Here is a 16,278-nt window from a genome sequence, read left to right as displayed (position 1 = left end):
TCTAAGTTATTTTCTATATTTGCCAATTGTTAGTCACTCCTTTTTTTTGAAACTTGTTTTTCTTCCTTGTTTATTTTAAGGCCAACCCTATGTCTTATTCATTCTGTTTACTTCTTACTACTTCTCCAATTTTCCTGGTCATTTCGATTCTAATTTAGTCATTGAGAATGTGACTTCCTCTTCTTAGTTTTCATTTCCCAACTAACTAGGTTTCATTTGTTGTGTAAATGAATGGGTTTTTTTTTTTTCTCATGAAATTAGTCATTGATAAAAAATGTTATGTGAGATTGGGTTCAGGACCACACCTCCAAGAGATAACAGCTTGATCCTGAAGATACAGTGACTCTATTGATGGTCACTCTCTGAGTTCTTTTTCCTATCCTATTGTACACAGTTAATTTACAAACTAATTCTAGTTTATAAACCAAATTTTATCAGTTTCAGATACAGAGGTAATGTTAAACAGAAACAAAGTCTTACCAAAATTTTAGTTCCCTTTATCTATTTGTCTTATTATACAGACCTTGTGAAGATAAAGCAAGTCAAAGCCACACTTGGTCAGCCTCTTTTCTGGTAATTTCTCTTCGTTAAAACCACAAGTTTAACATCTACATAAAGGTCATTAAAATGACAGGCAATGGGCTAAATTCAACAAAAGTTGTAATCCTATACAGGACTGATTATGAAGATTCAGACCTGGTCACAGCAGGAAGTAGCCTTCAGTATTTTTCTATTAAATTTTAATCTCGGTCACAGGCTGTCCTTTATATTTTATTTTTTTAAAAATCTGTATAAAGGCCCTCTATGAGCTTAATTTTAAGTGAAGAATAAGCCTATATTTGTGAAAGAAGTTACATATATTCATAAAATAAAATCTGGAAGGGTATGCATTAAAATTTCAACAGTGATTATCTCTGGTTGGTAGAATTTTAAGTGATTTTTATCTTTCTGTTTCTCATTTTAATTAATCTAAAACAAATTTTTACTTTTGAAATAGTTTTAAGAAAAATATTTTTGAGAAATTTTGTTGGTGAGCCTAACCCACTATTATATATATTTGATTATAATAATTTGTTAAGTAATGGACCTATCAAAATTGATTGTGCATCTTATGATTTAAAAAAAATTGTCTACACATTCCAATACATGTATATTTACTTTTTTATTAAATAAAACATAAAAAAGATGAAATAAAAATAGTTAAAAGTAATTTTTAGTGTTATGTTACTGACACAAATAAAAACAATGGGGCTGAATGTATTTTATCATTTAAAAAATTTTTTGTTAAATACTCTGTCATACAGCAATTCAAAAGTCTAATTCTAAGGAAAGTTTATTTGGATGTTGAGCTTTAGTAGCTGAAACCTCACGAAATATGAATTAAAAATGAAAAATTACTTATTGGCTGCAATTTTTAAATCATAACTCTCATTTTTCAATTCCATCTATCAGTTATAAATAGGTTTTTTTTTTAAAATATAATTTGGCTAATAAATGTCTATCTTTCTTAATGTCAATTTGTTTTCATAGCCAACTGGAAGGCATACATTCAGAAATTTTTAATAAATCGTTTTAAAATTCTCCATCTAAAGAATTTTAAGAGGTTTTAAAACTGTGTTCAAGTTTTTTAGTGTGTTAACATTATAGAGATGACATATTTATATTTTTAATTGTTTGCAGAAAAAAAATCACACAATTGTGGAAATGTTTCTAAATATATTGTCTAAAGGCTCTTTTTGTAGCACAAGTTTCTTTTGATAAGTAATAACTTTCTTGGTTTTTGTTTTCACATTTACTTTGAAGGGAAAGATTAGATTCAATATTTTTAAAAATATCTAACAAGTAACATGCTACTGGAAGCCACCAGTGGTGAAAAAACTTTGCCACTAAATAATAACTATCAGACATTGGCATGATACAAAAGATTTCCATAGTCACTCTGTTTCCGTTTCAAAGTGTATTTTAAAGTCTTTATTATGTAAAATTATTACATATGGTACTATCTCTATTCTTCTATAAATCCCTAATATTTATATTCTATCTATAGCAATTGCATCTTTGATTTTTCATAAAACATTATTTTTTATTAAGGAAGATATTAACTGATAAAAATATACATTCTTTGGTGCATCTTTGGTGGCACAGAAAAAGTAATTATTTGTATATTTCATTGCTGAACAGAATTTAGCAAACACAAGTGTAGAAGCATCTATGCTTCCATTTAACTGTTCAGCAAATCTTCTATAATACCTATCTGTTCAAATATATTTTAATTCAAATTTTAGTTTTTTTGTTCTTGTTTCCATCTTGGTTGACCAATGTGACTGCATTTTAGTTTTGTCAACAAATTGTTTTCTTTGTTGATTTTTTTCCACCCACTTTTTACTATAGCAGAAAATGCCACCACATTCCCTACTGATATGTACCTTTTTGTTTTTTACTAAAAAGAAGTCTCTCTTTTGGCAAAGTAGTGGATTCAATACTGCATGACTTCTAACATCATTGAAAAACATATAGAAAATTACTTTCATAGTCTGAATATTTATTTTTAGATGGTTTGCTAATTAGATAGCTTTATATTATCATTAGCTAACATCTCAAGGAACAATATACAAATAGAGTTAAATAATAATAAAGGATAATGTATATGAATTCATATTTTACATCATCTTAATTTCAGTTTTTACAAATGTGGCCGACATTGTGATATCTGGCTATATTATTTGTTGCTTTTTAAAAATGATATAGATAAAGTGCTAATAATAAGAACAGAAGTAACTGATCTTTCATATTTTAAAATCTTGTGCTTTCATTATTTATGTTACATACAGACAGGTTTTTTGGGGGGAGGGAGAGGATCAGATTCTTTTCAAGCCATATATCCGTTTTGTGAAGGCTATTCTAAAATATACTCCTTAAATCCACTTACCTGGACAGGATATATAGCTGTACTCTCAAGTGAAAAGAATTCTTGAGGGAGCATTGCAGAACTCCCGATCTTTCCTTAGGCTACCTTATATGACTCATGCCAATTTAACCTCGTGACCAAATGACAGCTCCATTGTTAACCTATGTAATAAATATCAACAGTTTAATTTTTCTTCGAAACAAAAACAAAAGCATCCAAACTCTTCCACCAAAAAACATAAAAGCAGAACAGTGCACTAAAATTAGAGGAACAGTAAGGAAATGGAAACTGGAAAAGAAGAGCTTTATAGAGGACAAATGCCAGTTGCACTCCTGAGATCTAAAGACTAAGCCACTACCACAAGGTACAAAAGCAAAACATGAAACTTCTGCATTAAGGCCAGAAACCTAGAAGTGAACCAAAGTGGACCCAGGTTGGTAGTGCCCCCTGGCTTCTACTTGTAGAAATTACAAATTCTTTGCGGAGAAAAGTATGCACTACATTAGCTCTTCGGCTCTTCACAAATTAAAATGAAACAAATAAAAGCGCGTGTGTTCAAAGATCATCAAACTCATAGAAAAAAGTCACTATAAGTAATAATAAGTAGAAATAAAAATAAGTAGAGTTACATCCCATGGACTCCAGATGTTAATGATAGGAAACATTGTAAAGAGCTATATATGAAATAATTTTTTAAATGAAGAATTTCTGATTTTATTTGTAATAAAGAATGAGAATTGGGTTTACTTTCCCACATAAAAAAATTATTAATCTAGACAAAACATATTGAAAACAGTTTTTTAGGCTTTGGACAATAGATAGTGTGGCACTGTGATCTTGAAATAAAAGAAACAAACAAGATGAACTCCACATTCTTTCTGGCTTTTACCTGGGACATGGTTCTAAAGACAACACAAACTGTGGAAACTGAACAGATAACATCAGTCTCACTGTATGAAGGAAAGAAAGCTTAAAGTTCAGAGATAATGAGGCAACTGAAATTCGAGGGGCATAATATCAGAGAGGAGGGAGCTGCACAGAGTAGGAGCTCCAGAAATCTGTACATGGATCCTCTTGATTAGTTAGCTGAATTTTAAGCTGCATAACCATAGGGTGAGACTCTGTGAGACCTAGCATAAAACAGTACCTGGAGGCTCTGAACTGAATGGAGATTCTAGAAGTTGCAGATTCCTAAAAGACCTTTGAGGTCTAACAAGCAAGTAGAGAAGCTTTGGTGAACACTCTGAGCATTCACTTAAGACACACAAAAGGCTATAATTTAGGGAAAGTGTTGCATGGAGACCCCATAGAGGTCATAACTTAGAAAAAAAGCTCTACTAGCCCTAAAATAAAGGCTACTATAGACACATCCAAATAAAGCCTAAAACCAAGTCTCAACAGGATTAAGCTGAATGGGGGGGAAATCCACAAAACTCATTAAATAATAAATAATATCGAACTGTCAAACACAGCATTTAAATGTCCAGCATGTAAAAAAGAATTATTAGATGTGAAAAATCAGGAAAATGTGATGCATCGTCATGAGAAAATAGTCAATGAAAACAGACCCAGAGATAACACAGACATTGGACTTAGCAGAATTTTATAAATATGGTCAAAAATTTTAAAGAAAAGTTGGACACAATAAGTGAACAGAAGGAGACTCTGACTAAAATGTATACTGTAAAAAAGAATCAAGTGGAAATTTTAGAAATAAAATTCACCAGATGATAGCATATTGAACTCTAAAAAAAAAAAAAAAAAAAAAAAAAAAACTAATGAAATTGAAGATAGATCAATTGAAGATAGAAAAAATAGAGGGGAAAAAAAGACTGAAAAAAAAAGAGAAAGAAAGTGCCTCAGTGGTCCATATTTTTTAAAAAAATTGAGCAGTCTGAAATAGAGTCACAAGAAAAGTGGAGAGATTAGGGTAGAAAAAATATTTGAAGAAATACAACCTTCTGTTACATTTCAGTCAATGATGGACAGCATATGTTATGGTGGTCCCCAAAGAGAATAATGCTGAATAATAATGCTGTGAGGTCTCTATTGCCTAAAGGCCTCACAGCCATTGCGATGTTGTAGCACAACATGTTACTCACGTGTTTGTGGTGATGCTGGTGTAAACAAACCTACTGCACTGTCAGTTGTATAAAAGCATAGCACATACAATTATGCATGGCATATAATACTTGATGAAGATAATAAATGACTGTTACTGGCCTATGTATTTACTATAGTATACTTTTTGTTGTTATTTAAAGGTGTGCTCTGTCTACTTATATAAAAATATTTTGCTGTAAAACAGTATGCCATGTTACATGGGAACAGCCTCATACATCTCGTTTACTGTGTCTCTGGATTGCATCATTTTCTCTTGTGTTTGATTTAATCTCATGTTATTTTGTACAATAACATGCTGTACAGGCTTGTAGCCTAGCAGCAGTAGGCTATGTCATATAGCCTAGGTATGTAGTAAGCTATACCATGTAGATTTGTGTAAGTACAGAATATGGTGTTGTCACAAAATGAAATTGTCTAACAATGCATTTCTCAGTATATATCCTCATCATTAAGCAGTGTATGATTATAATGGCTAAAACATTCTAAATTTGATGAAAACTATTTAGACAGAGATCCGAAAAGCTTAACGAATCACAAGCAAGATAAACAAAGAAAACCATTCCCAGGCATATAATAGTCAAACTGCTAAATAGCAAAGATAAAGAGAAAAAAAAGATAAAATAATCAGTGAAGAAACAAAAAGCAAATTAACTGCGGGCAGCAATAAGAATCACTGATGACTTCTAATCAGAAACCATGTAAGCCAGAATTCAACTGAATGACATCTTTAAAGTGAAAAAGAAAAGAAATATCTATAATCTAGAATTCTATATCTAATAAAATCCAATTTTCAAAATGAAAGTGAAATAAAGACATTTTAAGATTTCAAAAATTCAATGAATTTGTCATGAACATCTGTGTCCTACAATAAAATGTTAAAAGAAATTCTGCAGATTTAAGGAATATTATACCAGAAGAAAATTCAAATCTACATGAAGAGATAAAGAATGATTTGTTAGCATATAGGTAAATAAAAACAGTTATTATATAGATGTAATGATAGATAAATAAATAAAATGTTTTTAAAAAGGTAATTTCTCATTTAAAACAAAAGCAATAGCAATGTACTGTGAGTTCAAATTGTAGAAGTAAAATGAATAATAAAATTGGAAGGTTCTTATATGACATATGAAGTAGTATAATATTAGTTAAAAGTATACAATGATTAGTTAATCAGTTGATTATACAAACAACTAAAAGGAGATTTCTGCCCTCTCATATCAATAATCATATTAAAGTAAGTAAATTATATACTTCCTGATTTTAAAACTTACTACACAGCTGCAAGTAGCTAAGACAGTGTGGTACTGGCATAAAGATAGATAAAAACAAGAAGCAAAAACTGATAGACCTACAAGGAAAAAGCGATAAATATACTACTATAGTTGAAGACTTCAACTCTTCTTTCAGAATAATCAATAGAACAAATTAATAGAAAATCAATGATCTTATAGAAGATCTGAATAATATTTTCAACTACTTTATCTAATTGATATTTATGGAATGATTCACTCAACAACAGCAGAATACCCATTATTTTTAAGTCCAAATGGAATATTCACCAAGATAGATTACAGTCTGGACCATAAAACAAATTTTAACAAATTTGAAAAACTGAAATTACATAAAGCATGTTCTTGGATTATAGCAAAGTTAAACTAGAAATCAGTAACACAAAGAGGTATAGAAATTAAACAGCAAAAGAACACTCTTAACCCATAGCACATCCTATTGGATGGAGAACCACTATTTCTACAGATAATTTACTTACACTCTATCTCTTGTAACTAACTTACTGGCATGAGGGATGCTAATAGTTTCTGTAAGATTTGGATGCTAAAGCTAGTAGTTGCACCTTACTCCAGAGATTTGCCCTCAGACCAACGGAGCAATGTTGCTCAGAGATGCCTAGCATAGGAGATTGAGATTGGGGGAGGAGAAAGCCTCTGGCAGCCAATGACTACCTGAGGTGGGAGGTGCAGGGGGAGTGAGGATACAAGCCCAGTCTCTTTGTCTCAGTGTGGCATGACTCAATGGAGTCATTCCTGCTCCAGTACTTCCTCTGTAATCAGGCTGAGCCTGGGCACATTTGGATCCACATCTTTGTCTAATTTCTTCCTCTGAGCTATTTTTCTTCTTCACTCCTTACAGATTTCTCCTGGGAAAGCCCCCTCAACAAATGCTTTACATGAGAATTCCAGTCGCAAGCTCTGCTTCTAGAGGACCCTGTCTAAGAAACCTTCCTGGTATGTCTACTTCTACAGCTATGTTAAGAATAGGAGAGATTTTTGTGTTGTTTCTCTTCTAGACAAATGCATAAACCTTTATGTGTCCTTGAATACTTTGTGGTTTTGGTTTTCTAGTCCTGTACATTTATTTAGTTCTTGGAAGTTAGTAACCATTACAGCTTAGTGTACCTCTTTTAGATCTATACATATTAAAGAAAAGAACAAAAGAAAACTCTGGTCTCCTGAGGCATGTGGGTGGCAATGGCATTTCAGTGCTTTTCTTAACACAACTTTTATCATTTAGGGTGAAGATCTGACAAGCATATCATATTAGTTAAAGTACAATAACTTAAATTTCATTTTAACTTAACAACTTCAATACTGCTGCTAGAAATGTGATGGAGAGTCAGGCTTCGGTATCTGATGACATGTATTAGATCATGAATTTGAAAGGGAAGAGATAGTTTATATGCCTAAATAAAGTTCTTTATTAATTTAAAGCTTTTGAAAAATATAAAATTTCAAAGGTCTATTTATAAAATTTGAGATGAGAGGCCTGACATTGGTGGTCACAGAAGGTATTTTTTGTTCTTTTTTGCTAATAAGAACCTGGCCAAAAACAGTGTGTATTAGCTGTTGAATGTCATTTTTGGTTGGGCAAGTGCCAAACCACAGTTTGATTTTAGATTTCTATTCGATTCCAGGCCATGGTATTTGCAAAGTATCAGCAGCAGCTTTAGTTTTTTTATGATTGTATTCCTATTAGACCTCTCAGAGGCATTTGTGCTAGTAACAGAAATGGAATCTGACATTATAGACACTAAATAAATTTTGTCTATCACTCACCCACTCAAAAAGATTCCTCATTATTGGCAAGTTGGATAGCTACAGAGTAGCCTGTGCTCCATCTGATTAATTTCCCATCATAAATGGCCAATGTTGAAGACTGATCTTATGGGTCAAATCTAGCTAATATGGATAATTTGTTTGGTCTGAATAGTGCATTAAAAAAATTGAATCAACAGCTTAAAAAAAGTAGGAATTGTATACATAAAACTTGATATACAACTTCCTTTAAAAAGTTGCAGAATCTATTAACACTGAACCCACAATCTATCAGAGTTGAGTCACATTATCAGTAGGGCCCAAACCAGTAGGGCCCAAGATGGGAAACAGATGGCAAACTCAAATTGAGATATTTGAGAAAGACTTAAAGGGACGGTTTACAAATGTGTGGACAGTGTCTAGTGAAATCACAAACTAAAGCGCAATCCTCTGGAACTGGTAACTTCAGGGAGCAGTTGCCATCTTGAAGGAGTAGGGAGAAAGGGGAAGACCTGGAACCCAGAGTCAGCACAATGTGGAGAAACCTGTTTGACAGAGCTGTGACCTTGAGTGAAGAATACAGCCAGCTTGTGATGATACCTCAAGGAAGAAGAGGAAGGAACATATATCCAAACCTCAGTCTTCTGTCCCTGTGATTGCCGGCTACTGCACCTCATTGGCCAAATGAAACTGGAAGCTGTAAATCAAGGAAGCCTCTTAAGGCAGTCATAAAGGTTAGTCTTGAGGGGGATAGAGGAAAATGGAGAAGGTTAGAGAGAGGGATCTGGTGGGCTAAACAGAAAACAGCCAGTGTAATTAGCCACTCAGTCCTGTGGATAGAGCTTATATTCTACTGTTCGCCACAGTACCCACCATTATCTATTACACCCTACACTAAAGCTAAATATCATTCACCATTTATCATCATGCTCGCACTATGCTGTTTCTTATAGGAAAGAACCACTTCTCTACTAATGTCTCTATCGAAAGTGAGAAAAGATAGAAGGCTGAATCCTTCAAGAAAACTGAGAAAGTGTATATATATGCAAATATATATAAAAATATTTATTTATTTAATATACATACATTATATATGTATTCAAATTATGTATGAATTCAAATAAATATATATTATATATAAGTATATATTTATATATACATATTTTTCTTATAAAAATGTTACTATGTGTTTAATATGTAAACAAAATATATCTTGGCATTTATGTCTCTCCCTATTTTCCTACATCTATAGCTATAGCCATATCTATATTTTATATATGTTTCTGTATCTGTATCTATAATTGTATCTATAGTTATACCTATATCTATTTCTATATTTATATGACGAATTTCTCTCTGCAGTGTAGTTGCAGGAAATGCCAAATGTAAAATAATGTTTCACACTGTAAACTAATATTCAGATGTAGATATTGCATTTATTTATTATTATTTTATTTTTGTTGTGTTTAATCTTAAATGCTTTTATGTAATCTCGATGACGAGATTACACCATTGAAATAATGCTCATCTCAATAGGATTCCGTTGCACTGACATGTTCAGTGTATAATAGCAAACTAGAAAGCAAGGTGATGATAATGATAGTTAATATGTATCAGATGCTGCACTAAATGCTTACATACCACCCTGTAAAGTAGGTACTTTCATATTTTACAAATGAAGATCCTGAGTCTTGGCAAAGTTTAGACTCTTGTTTAAGGTTACATAACTTAGTTGGTAATCTTAAACAAGAGGCAGAAGAAATGATGTAACAGTCACTGAAATGAACCCTTAAAAATGTGGCATAATTGTGACAATCTAGGCAGCATCAGTGGTAATATTTGAGACCTTATAATGTCTCTGGAACAATGTTTAATTAACATTTCACAAATGTAATAAAAAATAAATTGTTAAGGAAAAAATTGTAATTTATAGTTGATTTCTGACCAACTCTCTATCTTTTTGAGAAATTTAGATCTTTGATTATTCCTGTATCTCTTATGTTTTTTATCTTTCCTTCTCAGCTAGATCATTCTCATTAACTTTTGAATAAGCTCAAGTTTTTTTTTAGAAAACAAGCAATTTCTCAAAACAACAACAACAAAAATTTTTTTTTAATGCCTATAGCATCTGGTAGTCCTAGGTGGTCTCCCAACCAAGTACTAACCAGGCCCAACCCTGCTTAGCTTCTGAGTCTCAAACCAAAATTTAAAAAGACCTTTCTTTATTTTTCCATCTGGCTATCCCTTATATTATGCTTCTTATGTTTCTCATTTTTCTCATTTTCATGGTAAAATTTCTAGAAAGAGGTGTCCATAGGAAAATGTCTGTCTCATTTTTCTGACCTCCCATTTACCTCTTAATCCATCTGTAAATGTGGACTGCCAGACCTCCTTCTAGGAAAAACGGAGTTGCTGCATGAAGCTGAACCCCATGCCGAGGGGAGTATGGTCTGTAGACTGCCCTGAGTGTCCTGCTCCTTCAGGGTATGCCTTAGCTTCAGTCATCTGGCACAAGTTCATGCCCTTCCCAGTGTGGCCCACATATAGTGACAAGCAAGGTGGGGGTAAAAAGGCTGGCCATTTTGTCCTAAAGAGAGATAACTCTGAAGAGTAGTATTTACTCCCAAGGTTCTCATCTGGTTGGATAAAGATGTTTATAGGCTGAGCACTAAACTTGTATTAGAGTTAGTTAAAAATTGACTCAAAAATTCCTTACCCAGAAAGAAAAGTAGCCAGTAGGTTAATATGAATATGGAAAACAGTAACTACAGATAAGTGTCATTCGAGCCTTTGGATTCTACAGCATAATCTTCTATAGTAACTGGTTCTTCTCTCCTTCTCTTCCTCCTTCTTCTTCTTGCTATTTGCAGAATCCTATCGTATTGTGGTTAGATTTCAATAAAGACTGTTTAAGAACAATGACAATAAAATTCCTTCACCAGAGATTCTGATTCAGTTGATCTGAGGAGGAAAATGTGTGTATTTCTACAAACTCTCACCTATACTGTATTTGGTTTGGGTCCTCTGGAAAGCACACATCATGGACGTAATGGAGTGAAAATGTAATAATTTTTATTTCTGAATGAAATACAGAAATAGGGAGGAAGCTGGGAAAGGCTGGGGGAGCTATCAGAGAGCAATACAAATCTGCCCCCAGTGATGGAGGAATGGTTGGATAACAGTGTCTCAGAGTACTATGCAGTGTGAGAAAGGTTTAGCAAGGCTGTTGGAGAGTCCTCATACCCTCATACCAAAGCCTGTGACCTGAGGGCTTCTGTATTTTTCAGGAACAGGCTTACTATTTCCAGTCATTGGCTATGCAGCAGTAGTCTGTGGGCAACCTGGCATTGGCACAACTGTGGTGATGGATTTCAGAGTGCAGAAGATGGGGCGTTCAGTCAGTTAAGCTCCCCATAGTTGAGGATCTGTGAGACACATTCCTCTGATTGCCACATGTACCCCACAATTTTAAGACAATGGGATGAGAAAAGGAAGCTAGAAATCGGCTATTGTTGGAGAGGTATTTGAATTCAGAGCAAAGCTTCTTGTTGTTTTTTGAATGGGAAAGACTTCAGTATATTTGTAAGGCTGGAAGAGGACATCTGCACAATGGAAGGAGTTAAAGATAAAGAAAAGAGAGGAAGGAAAGATGGGTGGGGAGGGTGAGAGAGAAAGAGAGAGAGAGAGAGAGAGAGAGAGAGAGAGAGAGAGAGAGAGAGAGAGAGAGAGAGATTGAGAAAGGGAAGAGAAAGGGAAAAAGAAAGAGAGTGAATTGTGAGGAGTGACATAATCTGAGGTAGTGTCTATGGGTTAAGGTTGAATGTTGTTGGTGGAAGTTGAAGGAAATTACACTTGGTTATCTCAATTTCTACCACAAAATAGGAAGGCAAAAGTATCATGGGTACTGATGGAAGGTTTGGTCTTAAATTGGAGGTACCCCATCCTCTGAGGCTGAAACAAAAAGTGGTAACGAGGGACTTAGTAAAGGATTCTTGTAAATGTGGCATCAAGTTACAGGAGAGAAAGACAGATGGCCTTGATTTCCTGGTGAAGTCAGAGGCAAACTTATCTGCTGAAGGTATTTTTATTTGTTGGCCTTCCTACATGACAAAATTTCATACATAAAACTATAACAAAATAATATTTAACATATAAAATCAATATTTCAAATATTTATTCTACATTAAGATGATTATCTAGTACATAAATCCTTTATAGGCATATGTGTCCATTTCTTGGTGTATAAACCAAAACTCTAAAATAGTCTCTTGCTCTAATTTGGAGTTTTAAAAACTGATACTCTATCAAATTTATACTATTCTTAATCAGAAAGAAAAATTGGAAATATACCGTCAGTATATTATGTATATTTGTTACCAAATTCAATAAACAAAAATCATTTTGGCCCATGTGATTTTATCTGGTGTTAAAACAAATTCATCATCTGAACATATACTGGTTTCCCTATCCAAAAGTAGACACCAAAGTACTTCAATTGCTGGGGGTCTTTGAGATCAGTGGATTCTAATTTGGCGGTCCTCAGATATCCAGAATCTACAAATTGAACAATAGAAGTTGATGATCTATTTTCAAATTTCAATACATCTAATGGAAATCTCACTTACCCATATGAAGGCTTTTAATTTCTTTACGATTATTTAAAATTATTTCATTTCATTGGGGCCACTCTTTAGAAGCTGTATTCTTGAGTATTAGGGTTTTGCATTTTGTATCATGGTGTTTAGTGTTCTTAGCATTTGGGACCCAAATGCTTCACATTTTGTTTTTGGGTTGCTTTGGGAAAGAGTATGTATGAATAGAAACATCCTAACACAAACACTAGGGTTTATTAATTTGTACTCCCTCTGCTGGCCAACTTTCCAGTAAAGTGGCTTAAAAAAAAGTTCCATAGAGGTAATTGAAAAACAAAAATAGAAACGAAAACCTTTTTGAAAGTCTTCATAGTAAAGAAGAGACATATAAGGCTAATTTCAAAGTCAAAATTCCATTTTGCATAATTTTAGGGTAGTCCTCATTCATTTCTACTCTAGTTACACTAGCACTTTAAACAGAATACAGATTTATACTGTTAGCACATGAATCTGCAAAAAGAAAACTTATTTTAGGCTCTTCTACAGTGTTAATGACAGGTGTACATACCAAAATGCATACATCTTATCAAATAATTAACACATTCACAATTAACAAAGAGGAATAAACTTTATACAAAAGTTCTGCTACTACTCTAATTTTCAAAAACATTTAACCCACCGGCAAGAGATAACACAGTTATGCCTTTTTAAAGACATAATTTGAATAGAGAATATATGATGTAATCACAATTAGAGGTGCAAACTAGTTTTCTTCTTGTGGAATGTTTTAAAATTTCCTTTTTTTATATTTCTTTATTGTTCTTCCTATATTTCCTTAGACGCCACAATCATTTCTTCTCAAATTATTATTTTTTTTGGAAGGGTGGTTGTCTATAGATGTTCTAACAGAAGCGCCTTCATAATTGTAGCTGAGGCAGAAATGGACACTTAATAGTTCTTACATCGCATCGATGCAGTCTTCCAAAATGTTGATTTGGTAGAGAGATCATTTTCGAAGCCCAAAATTTCAAAAGTTTATAAAGATAATAAAAATTTTATAACAGATGATAATAAGTAGTTTTGTGCATTCATTTTCTATGGTACCCAATGACACCTGCCAACTAAAACCCAGACTTCATAATGGTATCAAATGAATGTAGCAGAATGATCAAAGCTGAGAGCTAGTCATTGTCATAGATGCAACCTGAAAGAAAAGAATATATATTTAAATATAGTTATACAAAACACATACCCTCTAAATGTTCCAAGGTTGGAAATATGAGTGATTCATATTCTCCTGGTTTAGGATTTTAAAAAGTAGAATTGGCTCACTTTATAAAAAAGTAGATTACATGCAAAGCCACATATTTATTTAACTTTTATTGTTCAGTATGCAATTCCAACAAAGTTTATGAACAAATTTATTCTCTATCAAGAGTTGCAAGGTTATTTTATTTTATTCAGCACCTAATTAAATGTACTTTTTGGCAGTCATTCTGAGTGAGGTTGAGCTGTAAGTATAAAAGGAAACTAAAGGGCAACAGGATGAATATTATGCTTTATGTCAGTTGACGTTAATTTTTTAGATAATTTAGAAATACATGATGCTTAGAGAATATTTGTATTACAAGTTATAAAATAAGTATCAACTTATTGGCCAAGTACAGATTTTTGTGTGTGTGGATAAAAGCAATTCTTATTAAGATTCATAGTACAATAAAAATTCACCAAATATTTTCATATTTGTTTTCAAAGAAAATAAGAGATCCTTTCTTGATTTCTAGACATTTACAAAAATAAATTGTTTCTCATTACACCAGTGCATTTATCCTTCCTAACATTTTCAAGTGATTCAAATTCTGATCAGATTGGAAGGTTCTAATTAACCAGCAAAGTATTTTTAATATTTGTAAAAATTGTAAATTCACTGTTCCTGTCCTCTGTAGTGGGAGTCAGGGAGACTTACCATCAGCAATGTCATCATAGATCTCTCCATCACTGTAAATGTAGAAAATAGTTTTTATTTTAAAGAAAATGTCTTCTTAATATCTAAGTATATTTAGATTAAAAACTTAGTAATATAATTTTATGTGACAAAGCATTTAAGGGCGAGAAGTTATGTGTTATGAACTCCTAAGTTAAAGAAATTTCATATTAATTTGTGTCTCCTTTCATTAGCTTAATCTAAATCATCTATTTCATTCTAAAAACAACAAAAACAAAAAATCCAACCTACTACTTATTCCTAATTATCATAGATATAGAATACTGGAAACGTGTCTCTAGGACACAGACCATATACCTCATTCAACTTTATGCCTGTGAGCCTAGAGCACAGCTGAGCTTGGTGAGAAGTGTTAGTTGAATTAAACAAACTGGAAAATCATGGAGTAATACTCCATTGGGGGCTCTAATCCAAACTGTAACAGACTTAATATCTGACTTATACTTTCACTTGAATTTCAAATGTTGAATGAAATACAATAATATCTATATGACATAGGAAATGGGCACATCAGTTTTGCATGTTCTTAATTATATAAATATTAGCTATAAAATAAGTAGCCAAGATATGTTTAGTATGGTGATTCTTATGTTATATAATTCTAAAAATATTTCTAGTTATAAGAAGTTTTAATAATAATAGTTCTGGCTATTTTTACACATTTTAGGTTTTACCTGGCCCTGAAACTTTGTGAAATATTTTATTCTACATACATACTGAGTGACTCTTCTGTACCAGGAGGCCAAGAGATATAAATGGAAGTAAGACACAAGCCTTGATTTCAAGAAACTTATAATCTAATGAAGGAGAAAATGCTATACAAGTAATTAAAATGCAAAGTATTATAAATATTAATATAGATTTGAAATGTAGGATACAGTTTCAAAGTCAAAAAATGTAAGATGACTTTGTCACTTAGACCAGACCCACTTTTGTGTCCTGCGCTTGCTCTGTGCTTCATCATGGAAGCCGCAGCAGGCCCTTCGAATTGCTGCCAGTTATGGCAGATGCTGTGAGTTCCCTATATCTTCTGTTTGGATCCTTTCTCTGAGACTGAGGGAAGGTTTGGCTAATGGAAATCTGATAGAAATGCAAAGAGGATAGATTTTGCTATCATACATTCAATAAATATTTATGAAGTAGTCACTTTAATAGGTGGTGAACCAATAATTAATTCTCTCTTAATCATCCTTAACAATCACTGATGAAGATGTTGTCCTTTTATTTGCCACACATTCTTTCCTTGAAATTTGTGTCTTTCATAGAATAAAACCTGTTGAAAAGTCGCATGCCTACCACCGTGATTAATGCTCTGAGGACAATAAAAGTATTATGATTATTTTTCTTTTGACTCTATGCTAGTTTGCAGACAGAGCACTTAACATGGATTTCTCTCTCTTATTGGTGTCGGGTTGTTTATGGATACACTTTGTGAATCCTCCTTGATATTTTTTTATTATGCTAAATTCTGTAAATATTTGTATTGGTATATGACCTAACCCAATGATGCAGTTCAGTTCTCGCACTGGTTTACTTAGAACAGAATCTTAAATGTTTTGGGGGCTCTAAAAGCACAGTAGTACCAGACTGTGACAA

General features: G+C 32.8%; 1 protein-coding gene and 1 long non-coding RNA gene across 2 annotated transcripts in view; one reads left to right on the top strand and one right to left on the bottom strand.

Moving 5' to 3' along the window:
* Nucleotides 1–7,083: 7,083 nt before the first annotated feature.
* On the top strand, nt 7,084–15,482 carry LOC118606487. Its single transcript, XR_004952449.1, has 3 exons — nt 7,084–7,278; nt 8,555–8,819; nt 15,350–15,482. It is a non-coding gene; the product is annotated as an uncharacterized LOC118606487 (long non-coding RNA).
* Nucleotides 12,804–16,278, bottom strand: part of FYB1 (FYN binding protein 1) — a 140,259-nt gene continuing 136,784 nt past the window's right edge. The window contains exons 19-20 of the mRNA XM_036225518.1: nt 14,644–14,675; nt 12,804–13,881 (exon numbers count right to left, since the gene is read on the bottom strand). Coding sequence (XP_036081411.1) covers nt 13,859–13,881; nt 14,644–14,675 — 55 coding nt within the window. The 3' untranslated portion in view covers nt 12,804–13,858. The remainder of the gene's footprint in view (nt 13,882–14,643; nt 14,676–16,278) is intronic.

Source organism: Rousettus aegyptiacus, unplaced genomic scaffold (assembly GCF_014176215.1).
Source record: "Rousettus aegyptiacus isolate mRouAeg1 unplaced genomic scaffold, mRouAeg1.p scaffold_m13_p_8, whole genome shotgun sequence".
Lineage (NCBI taxonomy): Eukaryota > Metazoa > Chordata > Mammalia > Chiroptera > Pteropodidae > Rousettus > Rousettus aegyptiacus.
Note: the sequence above shows the minus strand (reverse complement) of the source record. Positions and strands in the feature narration are given on the sequence as shown.